This window comes from Emys orbicularis, chromosome 10, assembly GCF_028017835.1.
Source record: "Emys orbicularis isolate rEmyOrb1 chromosome 10, rEmyOrb1.hap1, whole genome shotgun sequence".
Lineage (NCBI taxonomy): Eukaryota > Metazoa > Chordata > Testudines > Emydidae > Emys > Emys orbicularis.
This window is the reverse complement of record NC_088692.1, coordinates 53908491-53923563: the sequence shown is the minus strand read 5'-3', so window position 1 is coordinate 53923563 and position 15073 is coordinate 53908491. Positions and strand designations below refer to the sequence as shown.

Here is a 15073-nt window from a genome sequence, read left to right as displayed (position 1 = left end):
AAATCTAGCTGAACGTATAGGTTCAATATGTTCCTAATTTAAAATTTTAATACATAAGCAAAAATGTGTTAGCCTAAAAGATTTATTAAAAGTTATGTAAGTAGTTGCTTTAATATTTTTTTCTTATAACAGATGAATTAAAGCAGATGAAATTCAGTTATGAGTAGAACATATAGAAGTAACAGACGTTGGAAAAGATTAGCTCCATTACAGCATAAAAAGGTAGGAGTTTGCAATATTCTCAAAGGAAAAAATTCAAAGATGCCTTGAGGCTCTCCTGCTGTAAGGTTAGCATGTGCCTGGACCAATGTAGTCTATTTTAAAGTAGAACTACTCTCTAAGGTCTTGTGTGGGTGCCATGAGAAAAGTAGTGAAACTACGGGGAAGGTTAATGCGAACTATTTTCTGGCCTGAACTTATCTACTGCCATACAGTGTGTTCATATTTTCTTTTCTTTTTTTGTGAGCTCCAAAACAGTTATACAACATTTCTGCTTAAACATAAAAAATATTACACAAAGATTTGCTAGTCTTTTTGAATGTGCTGATTTAGTGCTTTCTCAGGTGAAACAGGTTCCCCTTCGAATTTTTTCTTCTGCTTATGCTTCTTGGATGAAAGTTCAGTATGAGCAGATCCTAATTATGGTTCATAATCATTATTCAACATTCATGCTGAGTTATCTTAGTCATTTCAAAGTTTATTACTCTTTAAATAAATGCATACTTCCTGTGTCTCATTCACAACCTAATCTTTTACTCCAGTATTTGTTCACATTAGCTCTGTGGTGAAAGCTGAAAAGAGGTTTAAAGGCTTGAGCTGGTTCATTCAGAGACTTGTAAACTCGTAATAGCAATAGATGAGTATGGTCCTTTGCATGTTATTTTCACCTGATTGAGGTGTGTACAACTGGGTAACCAGCCAGTTTAATGTCCTGATTCAGCAAGTTACACAAGCACATGCCTAACTTTAAGCGTGTGAGAAGTCTCAACTACTCATGTGCTTAAAGTATCTTCCTGAACTGGGGCCTCAGTTTCTTATCCCAATCAACTTCAATTTATAAAGCACTAACCCACAGGCCAACACACTGTAACTGTTAATCAGATGAGAAAGTTATCAGACACAAATTTGGACATGCTACAAATCACACGTATCTACAGAAATACATGTATACTGTGGCATCAAATAATAAAGATCAATGTGCAATGTCTCAAATCCATATATTTTATAGAAAACATTGAAATGACTGAAATATTACCTCTTTTATCTTTAGTTCTACATTATCTTTCAAGAGGTCATCATCAAATTTAGATAAAATCTACCACCCTTCCTCCAACTCTCTGACCTACCTGATTACCTCAGAATTGATTAACAAGAATTATGTCTTTATACATATTGAACCTATATGTTTGCCACTGGTCTCCAGTTTTGTCTAAGACTATTGGAACTTAGGTGCAAAAGGGCTCCTGAAAAGCCTTTATGTTTGAGCAGGACTTACATATTAAACTTCCCTATTTGCTCAAGGTCTTATTCTGTGTAATTATAGATATATTTAACATCTCAAAGTGATTGAGGATTTTAAAAAAATTTTAGCTCATGGCAAGGCACATTAACTTTTTAGAATGACTACTGATCTTTTTTAAAAAAAACTATGACTTGCAATTCCTTCTGTCTCTATTAACTTGATATTTTGGTGGTGTTTGAACACTACAGATTGCAGGGTTTGGATTAAATAGTTTGACTCATATATAGCATGTGGACATTGATTCTTTCAAATTTGTGTTGAATTGGTTTGTGTGGATGGGAAATTCTGTACTGGTAGTCATTACTAGCAGTTCAGATGTAGTATGCTGCAGGTAAGGAACTGGATCTCACTTAAAAAAATCCAAATGTGGATGCTTGGTCAGTTGAAAAACAACACTACATCAGCTTTCACTAAAATACCAATTATGTGCCTGATAATGTGGCTATTTATGTCCATTCTATATCCCACTACCTACTCTGTAGTGTCAAGTGTTTGCACACTGGCTTGGTGGACATTAGAGGATCTTTGAAGCATGCCCTTTTCTGCAACTTAATTTGGGTACTGTATCTGAATGAATGACATATTGGTGAATTTGGGATGGGTTACATGACCTCAGGTTCCATTTTCTGTGTTAAAGGGAAGGTCTCTCAGGACTGTAGGACAGATGTGGGCAAACTACGGCCCGCGGGCTACATCCGGCCCACGGGACCGTACTGACCAGCCCCATAGCTCCCGGCCCAGGAGCCTAGTCCCCGGCCCCTCCCCCGCTGTCCCCTGTCCTCCGCAGCCATGCCGCTGAGCGGCCCGCGCTCTGGCCCGCCGCTCCCACTGGGCAGCGTGGGGAGCGTAGCTGGCTCTGGCCGAGTGTCGCGGCTGTGAGCTCCTGTTGCTGGTAAGGGGGCAGCGAGTGGGGGGGGAGGGGGGGTTGGGTAAGGGAGCGGGGGGTCCTGAGGGGCAGTCAGGGAGGAGGGGGCAGTTGGATGGGGCGGAGGTTCTGGGGGGACGGTCAGGGGATGGGGAACAGGGAGGGTTGGGAGTGGGAGTCCCGGGGGGGCCTGACAGGGGGCAGGGATGTGGATAGGAGTCGGGAGGGCAGTCAGGGGACAGGGAGCAGGGGGGTTGGATAGGGGGCAGGGGTCCCGGGATGGGGCGGTCAGGGGACAAGGAGTGGGGGGGTTGGAGGTTCTGATGGGGGCAGTCAGGGGGTGGGAAGTGGGAGGGGGCCAGGCTGTTTGGGGAGGCACAGCCTTCCCTACCCGGCCCTCCATACAGTTGTGCAACCCCGATGTGGCCCTCGGGCCAAAAAGTTTGCCCACCCCTGCTGTAGGAGGACTGCATAGTTCCTATCTACTCAATGGGCCTGATTCGCCACGGTCTTGTGTAACCATTTACACCTATACAAAGTGAATGATAAGAAAGGTCTAAAACTCTACCAGTTCCCATTGGTACTAGGACACATACAGGTAATATATCAATGTAGGCCTCAACTATGTTGAATGATGATTAGGAGAAATCTGTACCTGAAAGAATCCCTTGGAAATGAGATCTTACAGGTACCTAATAAATATTTAAGATAAATCTGGACCAAAGGATGATGCAATACTAAAATTCTAATCAAAATTTGACATTCACAGTTTGAGTCTTCTCTCATTTACACTGGTGTAACTCAATTGACTAGAATGGAGTTAGTCTTGACTTAAGTTAGCATAAATCAGAGGAGAATCAGAATCTTGGTCTTCAAGAATTAAATCTGATTATTGGAGGAGAGTTCTTCCATCACACTTGGAGAGATTCTCTAGAGGCGGTTGTTTCCCAACCAGTGGGCCACAACCCCCAGAGGGTCATAGAAGACAATCAGGTGGGTGGCAAAGCACTGAAAATGTTACCACAATCTAAAGAAAAGAAAATCTTGCTCTCCCACTCCCCGCAGACCCTTACCCTTCAAGGTCAAGTATTCTCTGTCAACCTCTCAAAACTCACACAAATAAATTATACAGCATTATCATTGTTATAAAGGAGACATTTTTGACTTGTACTTTTATAGTAAACGTAATGTGGTTGTGAAAACGTTTGAGTTCAAACAAGGGGTCACCAACCAGTAAAGGTTCAGAAACACTGCTCTGTGTGCTATATTACTGAGATGGCAGAAAGAAAGCTTTAAGCTGAAAATAGGAAAATACACTTTTCTGCCATGAAAGGTAAATTATCATCTACCAGTAACTAAGTTTAGTCACAGACTAGCAAGACTTTTCATAGTACTCACCTAGGCTACATTATTTTTAACTTATATTTTATAATTAGGCTTGGCAGGATTTGACTGTTTTATATGAATGTTTATTTTTAAGCCTTTTTTCCTATATTTACCAATTCAAATTTTCAAAGATGCAAAAAAATACCGGGGGTCAGACAATTATTTAATGATTGCAGACAATGAGTCTCAAAAAGTTAAAGCATTATAACCATTAAAACACAAATTGTCAACCTCACATGTCAAAACATACACAGTAAATAGCCTTAAATCTAACTCTAATAAGTTTTCAAGCAGCGTTTTTCTTACTTTGGCTATCTGTAAATTTGGATTATTATGGAGGGAAATACTTTCCCCTCAGTTTGTGTGTGTATGTTGAAATTGACGTTTATAAACATTTACCGATAAAAAGCTAATCTTTCCAAGCCTATTTATAATTCTCTATTTATGTACAATTCCAATAAAACATTATTTTATTTAAGCCTAATGGAATTGGGTGTGCAGACTAATTTGGGCTGTAGCAGGCTGGCACCCCCAGAGAAGTATCAAAATACTTTGGCCCCTCAAGGAAGCCAGAGAGGAGTAGTTAATTGCCTGAGTACGAACACAGAACAGGCTGTTGTCTTTCTTTCCAAACAGTGCACAGCAGCGCTGAGGGGAGCCACTGTGGGTATGGAGAGAGTTGAATGGCTTACATTCTATGGGGCTATCATAGGAGATCGTTCCCTCACACACTAGGCAAAACAGATGATGGCTCTCAGCAACTGATTAAAGATTTGCAGACTTCAGACTTTGTTTTAAATTTCTGTGTGAAATTTAATTCTCATGAAAATGAGAGACTGATAGCTTTGGTTAGAGTCAGACAGAGTAAAGGCAGACGTCATGCAAGCTTATTCATACATCTCTGCCAAAGTAGCTCTATCTTGACTGGCCAAACCCATAATATTCCAGGATTGGGTCTCGGCTGAGAAGAAACCGCCTATTAAGCAGAATCATGCCAAACTCTGTGGTGTTTTTTTTTACATGGACAAGTATCCACTAGGGATTAAGCTGAGGCCACCAAGATCATTTTATTTCTGACCTAAGATTAGAACCCAGTCCTCCAGAGGCTAGTAGATTAACTCAAGGCTGTGCCCAGCCCTCTTTTTCACCTTAGAATTCTGTCCAACTTTAAGCTTCAGTTATGGGCTACATTTTTAAGGCTGGAAAAAGTAGTACTTTTCACCATGTCAGGGCCTAAGTTTATTCTGCAGATGATTCAAAATGACAGAAACCAGAAATCCTTAACTGAATGTAACTATGGTTCATCATCATAAAATCTTTGCTCAGATATGTCAATATCCCACAAAGCACAGGACCCACTTTGGTGTTTTATCAGTGCAGTTAACCTACAAAGCTATTAAAGATCTTGCCTTATTTGAATTACCTGTGGTCACTGTTATTTATTGCATTTTAGGCACAGCAGTTTGAAAATTTTCAATACATTTTTTGCACCATGTTTTTGTTCATCCACGATGAACAATTACAATTGTGTTAATTACAAAAAAAGAGCACCCATCCCATGCGGTAGGTCGCCTTGTTAGACTCTTAAAAATACAATTCGTTCCTAACAGTCTAAAAATGTCTTGACAAATTATCTACAAGATGTTCCCATGCTTCCCCAATTGTATCTAGAGTGGAAAATCATTCTTATTGAAGGCCTTTGTCCACTTAAACTCCTCTTGGGTTATGTAAAACTCACTAAAGCTGTGTTTTAATTTGCTCCATTTTAAGACAATGAGTTTTATTACACGTGGATTTTTTCTGGTTTATCAAGACTACAACACACCATATGACTTATGAACATGTTAAAGTATTCAAGAACATCCCCAATGATTTTTATGGTTCCAATTGAAAAAAATCATTTTTTTTTAGTATCATATGATTGTAAACAATTTGGCTACAAATAGTCAAATTCGTGTTTAAAGTCCTATGTTAAAAGGACACTATAAATATGAAATCTACTTAGTTAAAAAAAATTGAGCTAAAAGTCGTTTGGGGTACTATTTATTTATTTTTTTACCAAGATTTGTGCTAATTACAAAAAAAGAGCACTCATCCCATGCAGTAGGTCGCCTTGTTAGACTCTTAAAAATACAATTTGTTCCTAACAGTCTAAAAATCAACTCACTGACAGCACTACTAGGACCCTAAGAATGCCCCACTGCTAGAGGGCAAGAGCTCCCTAGTAGGCTAAGCTGGCCTGAGCGGCTACATGTATCTGAACTCACTGCTGTCATAATCTGTATCTAAAAGCTGTCATGTAAGGTATCATATGCGAACTGGTAACACAGTGGCATTAAGGATATACAGGTGATATATGAAAATAATAAATATGTACTGGAAATAGGTTATTGAAATGTGTTTGGCAGGTAGGTCTTAAGCACCCTTCCCTAGACAAAGGAATGTGGTCCCATGTGCTTGAATGGTCTCCAGTGGAAAACTGAGCAAGAAGAGACAATGAAGTACATTTACATAAAAGATAAACAAAATGATCGAACTAGTGAGTGGAGATTGCCACTTAACTATCCAGATGGGGGGAGGAGGAAAGAGGAGACTGCAAAAATTAATATGGCATCAGCTCCCTGGTAGACATAGCAAGCTGAGCCCCCAGGAAGGCCACCTGACTTTGAAAACACAGATAATCATTGAGGATATAAGCAGAGAGAAAAAGCCATTTTGGCGTCCTTCACCTGAAGAGCCAAAAAAACCAAGCGCTTTGAGCCCTGTTTTGGATCCTTGCTAAGAACTGGCCAGTCATGTTGGAAGCACAACTGTGGTGAGAAACTGCTTTGAACAAAAGGCTCTAGTTTGTTTAATTAGGTTTTAATCTTAGAAGCATATTTTTACTTTTGTTTGTAACCATTTCTATCTCAATTACTTCTACTTGGTATCACTTAAATATCCGTTCTTTATAAATAAACTTAATCTTGTTTTATTACACAGCCATTTCAGTACAGTATTTCAGACTGAAGGGTAAAATCCTCAGCCAAACTAACAGGCGGGTGCTGTGTACTGTTTCTTCAAAGGAGCAGCGAATTTGATAAAGTTTTGTGAGTGCTACAGTGAGAGGGGCTGAGCACTGCAGAGGAGACGGTTTTGGGTAAATTCGGGACTGGAAAGGCTGTTGGTGTCACCCTGCAAGGAGTAACCAGGGTGATGGAAGCCAGGGCGAGGTCACTGTGCTGTAAGTAGGCTGCTGGTGTCAGGCTCTGAACCAAAGTTGCACACCACTGAAGCACTCAGGGTTACAGGGCAGGCAGTGACACAATCCCTTACTGGTCTGGGTGAACTCCCATTGCCTCACAACTACCCCAGCAGCAGTGCGATTATAACAAAAAATTAATAATCAACTCCACCAACGAAACCACTGGTGGAGTCTCCAGCCTCTCTTTCCTATACCTGTCCCCCAAGCCTCCCTGTCAATTTAGGTGGTTTTATAATCCCATTATCCTATTGTTAAAAGTTTTGCTCTTCCCTTTTGTTGAAAGTCTGATGCAAACAACAGTGGAAACTGACAGACTACAGTAAGAAAACAGTGAAAATTATACACAGAAAGTGCTATCAAATGCACAAAATAAACCACCTGCAAAAATTAAAGCTTTTTCCCCCTTCAAATTCTATAGGTGAAGTAATCTTAGGTGTTACCTGTAAAACAACAGGACATTATTTTCAGACATAATTGTGATTTTAAAGTTGACAAAGTCTGTTTAGACACTTTCTATGATAGCTGATGCTTCTCTTAGCAGCAGTAACTTCAGCTGGCTCCTCTGGTGGAAATACTGTTTCAGAAGGAGCATGCTGCTTAGAGTTATTGCTCCCTATCTCCATTCCTTTCCCCTCACTCATGCAGTGGGTTTCCCTAGGCTTGAGTAAGGGAGAGAGTGAGGTACACTGGCTTTGCACTCCCTTCCATGGGTTAGAGGCCCTTTTGCCCCTTTATTCCACGTCTTTTCCTCTTTTGCATGCTGGCGAACAGCCAGGTGCACAAGGTCCCCAGTAAACAAACATCCTCTTACAGTTCTAAGAACTGGTATGTATGGAAAACTGATAGTAAATACTAGCTATATCTCTCCTGTCATAATTTAACATTTCAGAACAATAAAGGATGTCAGACACTATGGCTGAAATTTTCAAGGCAGTGCAGGGGATTTAGCCACACATTTTCCACTAAAGATAAATCCCCTGTACTGCTATGAAAATCTCAACCTATGGTCTTGGAAAACAGTATAAAGTAAAACTTGGCATAATTAACTTTTACAGTTATGCTTTGCTGCTTCTTCCTCAAGCCCCAGCTAATGCCTACAAGTGTAAAATAATAAATAAGTATCTACTAGTAAGTATAATTTCATGCCACAGAAACAATATATTTAATAATGCTGTTATTGTGCTTTTTCAGTTACACAACTATTTAAGTATTACGAATTTGCAAATATTAATTTAGGAAGATCATGGAAATGAAAGAATTTATCAGCAACTTTGATAAACATGACTTAACATATTTCCCACACATGCAACCAGTATTTGTGCCCATAAATCACATAGCTAGATGTCAAAATAATCTCACAAAGGACTGGATTAAAAAAAAATCAAATGCTAATTTTAAAGATAGGTTGAGGTTTCTTTAAAAATTTGGGCTTGATTTTCATTTACACTAATGGCCACTTTACACCACTCTGACAATGTGAAGTGGCTTTAAAGTGAGTGTAAATGTAATTTAGACCATTTTACAATTTTATGGCCTTTTTGTTTGTTTTAACTTTATGTTAAATAGTTGAAACAAAGTGTTTACTCTTAGTTATTTTTAGCATTATATTTATACCCGTGATTTTACTGCTGTGTGATGTGTAATAGTTTTAAGAAAGGAGAAACTCCTCTATTGAAAAGTTGACTGGTCTTTTTTCATTTTCAAATTACAGTTGGTGTTATACTTGTACAAAAGGTTCTGTCAGTTTTGCATTAAATCTTCCACATTAAAAATGCTATTGCTGTGTCCTAGGCCTGGTCTACACTAACCCCCCAACTTCGAACTAAGGTACGCAACTTCAGCTACGTGAATAACGTAGCTGAAGTCGACATACCTTAGTTCGAACTTACCGCGGTTCAGACGCGGTCCACACGCGGCAGGCAGGCTCCCTGTCGACTCCGCGGTACTCCTCTCGCCGAGCTGGAGTACCGCAGTCGACGGCGAGCGCTTCCGGGATCGATATATCGCGTCCAGACCAGACGCGATAAATCGAACCTGGAACTTCGATTGCCAGCTGTCGAACTACCGCGGTAGTGTAGACCTGGCCCTAGTAGGTAGATGACAATATTAAATGAAAACTAACCCTTTAATATATGTATTCCTATTTTCAACAGATGGTTTATTGTAATCCATTAATGTTATAAATTATATATGAATTTACAATAAAAACATTTTAAATCTAAATGACTTTTCTTGAGCCAATAAATGCGGAGTTTATACCCAGTGACCTAATAACATCATGCTTCAGATTGATAATTTAGAGGTATAAGGCTCTGTATCGTATTGCCAATACCCAAAGTGAATCAGACTCACACAAAAGCAGTTTAAATACATTGTTTGTGTTAATTCCTGAAAGTAATAAAACTAGATTTATGATACAGGCACAACTAGATAGATGAACAGTGCAACTTCTTTTAGAGCCTTTTGATGCAAGATCATGGGTCTAAGGTCTTTAATTTGAAAAGATTTTCCAAATTAAGAATATTCCCTAACTACAATGAATATGCAAAGATTTTTATTCCCCAAACAGTAATGTGAAGGAAGCCAAATCATCTGTCATTTGTGTTAATTTAATTATCAGGCTACATTCAATTATCCAATATAAAATGCAAATGAAGTAGATGGTTGACAGCACATAACAATTACGTTCATTATAATAATTAAATCAGACAAAGTAGAAAAGGGAATGAAAATGTAATAAAATACGAGGGGATTTTTAATTAACAACAACATTTTAATTAGAAACTCTAATCCTATAGTAAGTAGATGATTGGCTTAATCAAAAATAGGGACATTATTTTTATTTTTATTATTATTCTGAGTGCATCTTTAGTATCATGGGACCTGTTTGCTTAAGTTAATAGACTAAATGGTGACAAATAAAGAGAACCAGTTTCACTGACCATACTTTATGCAAAGCAGATGCCTAATAAAGCAATCTTACACTAGCGCATGATTACAGAATTCTTGTCTTGTAAAAATGCAAGATGTCTAACCCTACAGTAAATAAAAGTTCACGTGCTGATACAAAACAGACAGTGCAGTTTACTCTCGACTAATGATGCTAAAGCATTTAACACATTAAAGGACTATTTGCTTTAAAAAATTGTTAGTTTCATAATCCAGGCCCTGAAAAAAGCTTTATGAAGATTAAAACAGGATATGAAAAAACTATTACTAATACAATAAATGTAGGCAATGTCAGAAAGTCATAGTAATTTTAAAATAAACTTAGCAAGTATGGTCCAAACAAAAGAGAATCCCTTTATCCTGATCACTGCTTGCAGTGATCATTTGGTTGCACAGACCAAAAGTTATTTTGTTATTTAAATCAGGACTCCACTGTATTACTTTTCAAAAGACAATGTCAAGGTTGGCAGACCTAAAATATAACATACCTTACTAATAACATCATTTTAAAATTTCCTCTGCTGAAAAATCTGTCCAGCCTCTAAAATAGGGGCTGCCAAATTCTGAATAATAAGATTGCTGCTTCTTTGTCCTACTCATCATATAGGGTTTTGTGTCTGTGCTTGTAGGCATACATGTGAATGTACACAGACACACTGTAATATACCACGCTACTTGTCTGCCTTGTTCTTGTGAGTAAGCAGGGAATTGAAATTTACAGGAGATAATAGGGGACTAAGAATCTACAGAGGAAAAGACTTGTTTAAACTACAAACAAACCACAACAAATATTTTTTTGACTGCAGGAGCAATCAGAAGGCTGATATGAAATATCTCAGTCAATGGTCCCTTAAAATGCGCTTGATGAATATACAAACACAGTTATCAGGATCTAAGGGATATTTGTCTTCTTCGGTGAAATCTGGGATACATGCTTTGACTTCTTGGAGCATAGAATCATAGAACTAGAACAGACCTTGAGAGGTCCTCTAGTCCAGTCCCCTGCACTCAAAGTAGGACTAAGTATTATGTAGACCATCCCTGACAGGTGTTTGTCTAACCTGCCTTTAAATCTCCAATGACAGAGTTTCCACAACCTTCCTAGGCAATTTATTCCAGTGCTTTACTATCCTGACAGTTAGAAAGTCTTTCCTAATGGCCAACCTAAACCACCCTTGCTACAATGTAAGCCCCTTAGTCTTCTCTTCTCCAGACTAAACATACCCAATTTTTTCAATCTTCTCTCATAAGGTAATGCTTTCTAGACCTTTCATCATTTTTGTTGCTCTTTGGACTTTCTCCAATTTGTCCGCATTTTTTCCTGAAACTGGGCACAATACTCCAGTTGAGGTCTAATCAATGCAGAGTAGAGCAGAAGAATTACTTCTTGTGTCTTACTTACAACACTTCAGCATTTTTAAGGAGGCTAATGTTTACTGTTCTAGAGCATTTGTTATTTGGCTTCTGCTTCAGGAATATACTCATTTTTTTAAAACTAGCATTGCACAAATGTTCAATGTAAAAACAGAAAGTCCAGGAACTAACATTATAGTGGTAATAAATGAACCAGTAGCACTTCCTGTATCATGGAAGGCATCACTTCAATACTGGGAATCACAGCACTATTAGCATACGAAAATAACAGTTGCACGCAAATCCCAGTGCCTGTTCGGTACCTGAATTTATTACTAGTTGGCCAGAGACAGTCTATGCTTCAACAGTGTAAAAGAGAAACTCAATTATTGCCCTTATCCTCACAATACAGGCATGTAACTTTCTGAAAAGGTGTTAAAACCCGAAGGGTCCAACTTGAGGAAAATAAATGCTACTTATTTGAGCCTACATGAATGGTCCTACAGAAGGAAAGAGAATCAAATTGACCCAGAGATTAGTTTTTTCTTTTCTTTAGATTAAAACAGACCAGGAGGCATGAATATCTAGTTTCTCTAAGGAGCAAAATTTGACCATTTAAAATACATGTGGATTTAAAAAAAATTAAATAACAAATTACCAGATTCTATGACATAAAAATAAAACTTGTATCCCATCTAGTTGGAGATCTCATAATTATTATGCCACAGGCTGAAGGGTGAAACATGGTGGTTTTAAAAGGTGGGTGGGATCTTGATAGTCTTCAACAAATTGTGAACAGGGTGGAAACATGTTTTTGCTTGAGAAAACTGATTTTTGCAAAAAAATTTGCAAAGCATTAAATGAAAATTGCCATTTTTATGAGTGAAATGCTCACAAAATGACCCTTAATTTTGCATATCTCTAACAAAAATAAATAGCTTGAAGAAGTGACACCAAAGCAGTCCACTATGTACACTGCCTCTACCGCCTGACCAGCACTGTGCTTATTTTAGCAAGGACCTAAAATTGTTTTATGTAGGTGAAAAAGTTATTTATTAATCCTCAAATTTAATCCAGTTCAAAGGTAGATTAGTGATGGCACATGACTTTAACCACAAGTGCAGATGCTGAAGATTTAGACAGACTGCAACATTACCAGCTGGGAATCATGCCCTCAGACAAACACATTTATGCACATATTTTATCTCTTGGCTACCTACTCACCATAGCCATCTGCTAGGATGGCATAGTGCCTGCTCACAAGCTGGTGGACCTTTGCCCTAGGGCACAAATCTAAACAGCGATGGGCACTACAGAGCACTACAACTGACATCTCTGGAAAGAAGTTCCTCTTCTGTGCTATTACTGGCACATTAATGGTGCATGTCCCTTTTCCAATGGATCACATCTGTTTATACTTGTGAGCCAAAAAAAGAATTCTTGAAGTGGAGAGAAAAGGAAGATGGAGTTCACTGGCACTTCTGTATACCAAGACCAGTTATACTGCAGTGGTAATCTGGAAAGCTCAGCAATACCACTCCGCTCTCAAAATGAACGCATTACAAAAATACCACCTGCAGGCAGTCTGTGTGAAAGAGCAGTGTCTCCACAGGACTTCTCGATTTCTGCTTCAATGGAGTCTAATCCCGATTCAAGTTCCAAAAGTTACTTAACATTAGCCCTGCAAAACACAGGACCATTCTTGGAGTCAGTTTTCTGAGGGAGCAGTGCCAGGCAACTTTTGGATCCTGAATTAGGATTTGGCTTCACACGGTAGCAGGGCTGCAGCAGTTTCTCTGAAGCTGTGGCCAAAACCGCTGAAATTACATTTTTTACTGCATTGTCAGCCCTAAGATATTACAATGTTCAAATTGAAGTTGACAGCCCTACCGTCATAGTTCAAAAGGTTTTTTGTTTTTTTTTAAACGTATACTGACAAGTTGAAACATTCACTTACATCTGCTCTTCAATTTATGGAGGGGATTAAACTTCTAATTCTGAATAAAATAGTTTAACGGAAAAGGGGCATAGCAGAAACAGACATAAAGGAGTAATAAGGCAAATGACAATGTAAAATATACCATATAACCGAATAATATCAAAGAATAATGCGACATAATACAATTTCTATGTACACATACACAGTCAGGTCCAAGTATTCAAAAATAAAGAGCAAGGGCGAAGTTTTGCCCTGATTTACACACTGGTATACCCTGAATCCAAATATCCTCAAAGTTTTGCATCCTGATTATTTTGTAAGCAGTTCTTTCTAGAGTGTGAGTTCTGGGAGTCCATTATAGCTGTGGACCGCAGTGTCCAGGAAGTTGAAGGGGATTTCCAATGTTGTAATATCAGGTTATGTTTTGCAACTAAAGCAGAATGTAAGAGTCATTCCCGTAGGAATCAGAGAGACCAGTGCACTATTAATATAATTTAGTACAAATAGAAAGGTTAAAATTAATAGAAGAATGAAGAACAAGGGATAAATTCTATTCTCAGATATGCATGCACAGCTCTTATTGGCGTCCAGGAGATTTGCATTTGCATATATCTAAAGGTAGAATTTGGCCTTCTCTCTGGTACAAACGTCTATCCAATAGGAAAGGATAAAAGGAAAATATATGAACCTAAGATATAACACCCTTGTGGACATGAAAAACATACTTGTCAACAGTCCTGTTTTGGCAGTGACCAAGCCTAACTATGGCTGGTCAGTGCTATGAGTATCTCAAGCATAGGAGTACCAACCATAAAAAATAAATAAATGCCAAAAAGAATGATGTCCCCCTTTACATTCCTCATTTAGTCTTTCGTCCTAATACAAAACTTAGGCTCCTATCTTACAGATGCTTATGTATGTACATAAATTTACACACAATGGCACTACTCACATAATTAAGTATTTCAAGATCAGGGCCTAAACATGTGCACGATAATCCCAAACACATTTTCTGATTTCCTTACCTGATTATCTGGATGGTTGACAGTAAAATACCCAACACAAACAATGACTTCATGTAGCAGTCCTTCACAGGTATGCTGAGAACAGTACCACAGCAAAGAGCTGATAATATGACGGAATGCAAGAGAAAGTCCCTCAGCACCTACAATAGACTGACAGAAAATATGAAATCATAACCTAGCAATATATTATAGGGACTAACTGAAACAAATGAGAGTTGAAACTACAAATCACATACTTTTCAATGTTATCAGAAAGTATTCAAGTAAGATTTTGGTTATACTTTTGATTGTATAATGGTCGTGGTAAAAAAATGCCAAATGAACCCCTGCCCCTCTCCCCTCCTTAATTTTTTCATCAACTTATCAGTAGGATGTTAATTAATATGATAAATGCCACTGTAAATAAAACTGAATTTTATTTTTAAATGGGCAAAGAAAAATTTGGATTCTTCTCACTTGGCATTCTGTTAGCATTAAGTAGCCAATTTCATTAAATATGCAGAACATGTTCCGGGAAAACTTAATACTAATAATAATTCTCAGTAATAAGCAAAGGAAAACAAATCATTCCCAATTTTTGCAAAAGAGCAAAATACATTTCTCATTAATATCTGTGTATTCTGAACGGAAAAGAAAGATAAATAATAACTAATAACTTTTCAAACAAACATTTTCAAAAGTTGGAAACATTCAAAATAAGACAACCATCAGCTGCAATTTTTTGGGGGGATACTTTCTGAAAGTAGGCAAATTGCTGCAGTGTGGAGATTCAGGAGAATTAGATTTTATC

The 15073-nt window shown here is 38.1% G+C and overlaps 1 protein-coding gene across 1 annotated transcript in view; it reads right to left on the bottom strand.

Annotated features, from left to right (window-relative positions):
• The window catches only part of SCAPER (S-phase cyclin A associated protein in the ER), a 310638-nt gene that overhangs the window by 25907 nt on the left and 269658 nt on the right, over positions 1–15073 (bottom strand). Inside the window, exon 25 of the mRNA XM_065411761.1 lies at positions 14284–14433. Within this exon, the coding sequence (XP_065267833.1) occupies positions 14284–14433 (150 nt within the window). The remainder of the gene's footprint in view (positions 1–14283; positions 14434–15073) is intronic.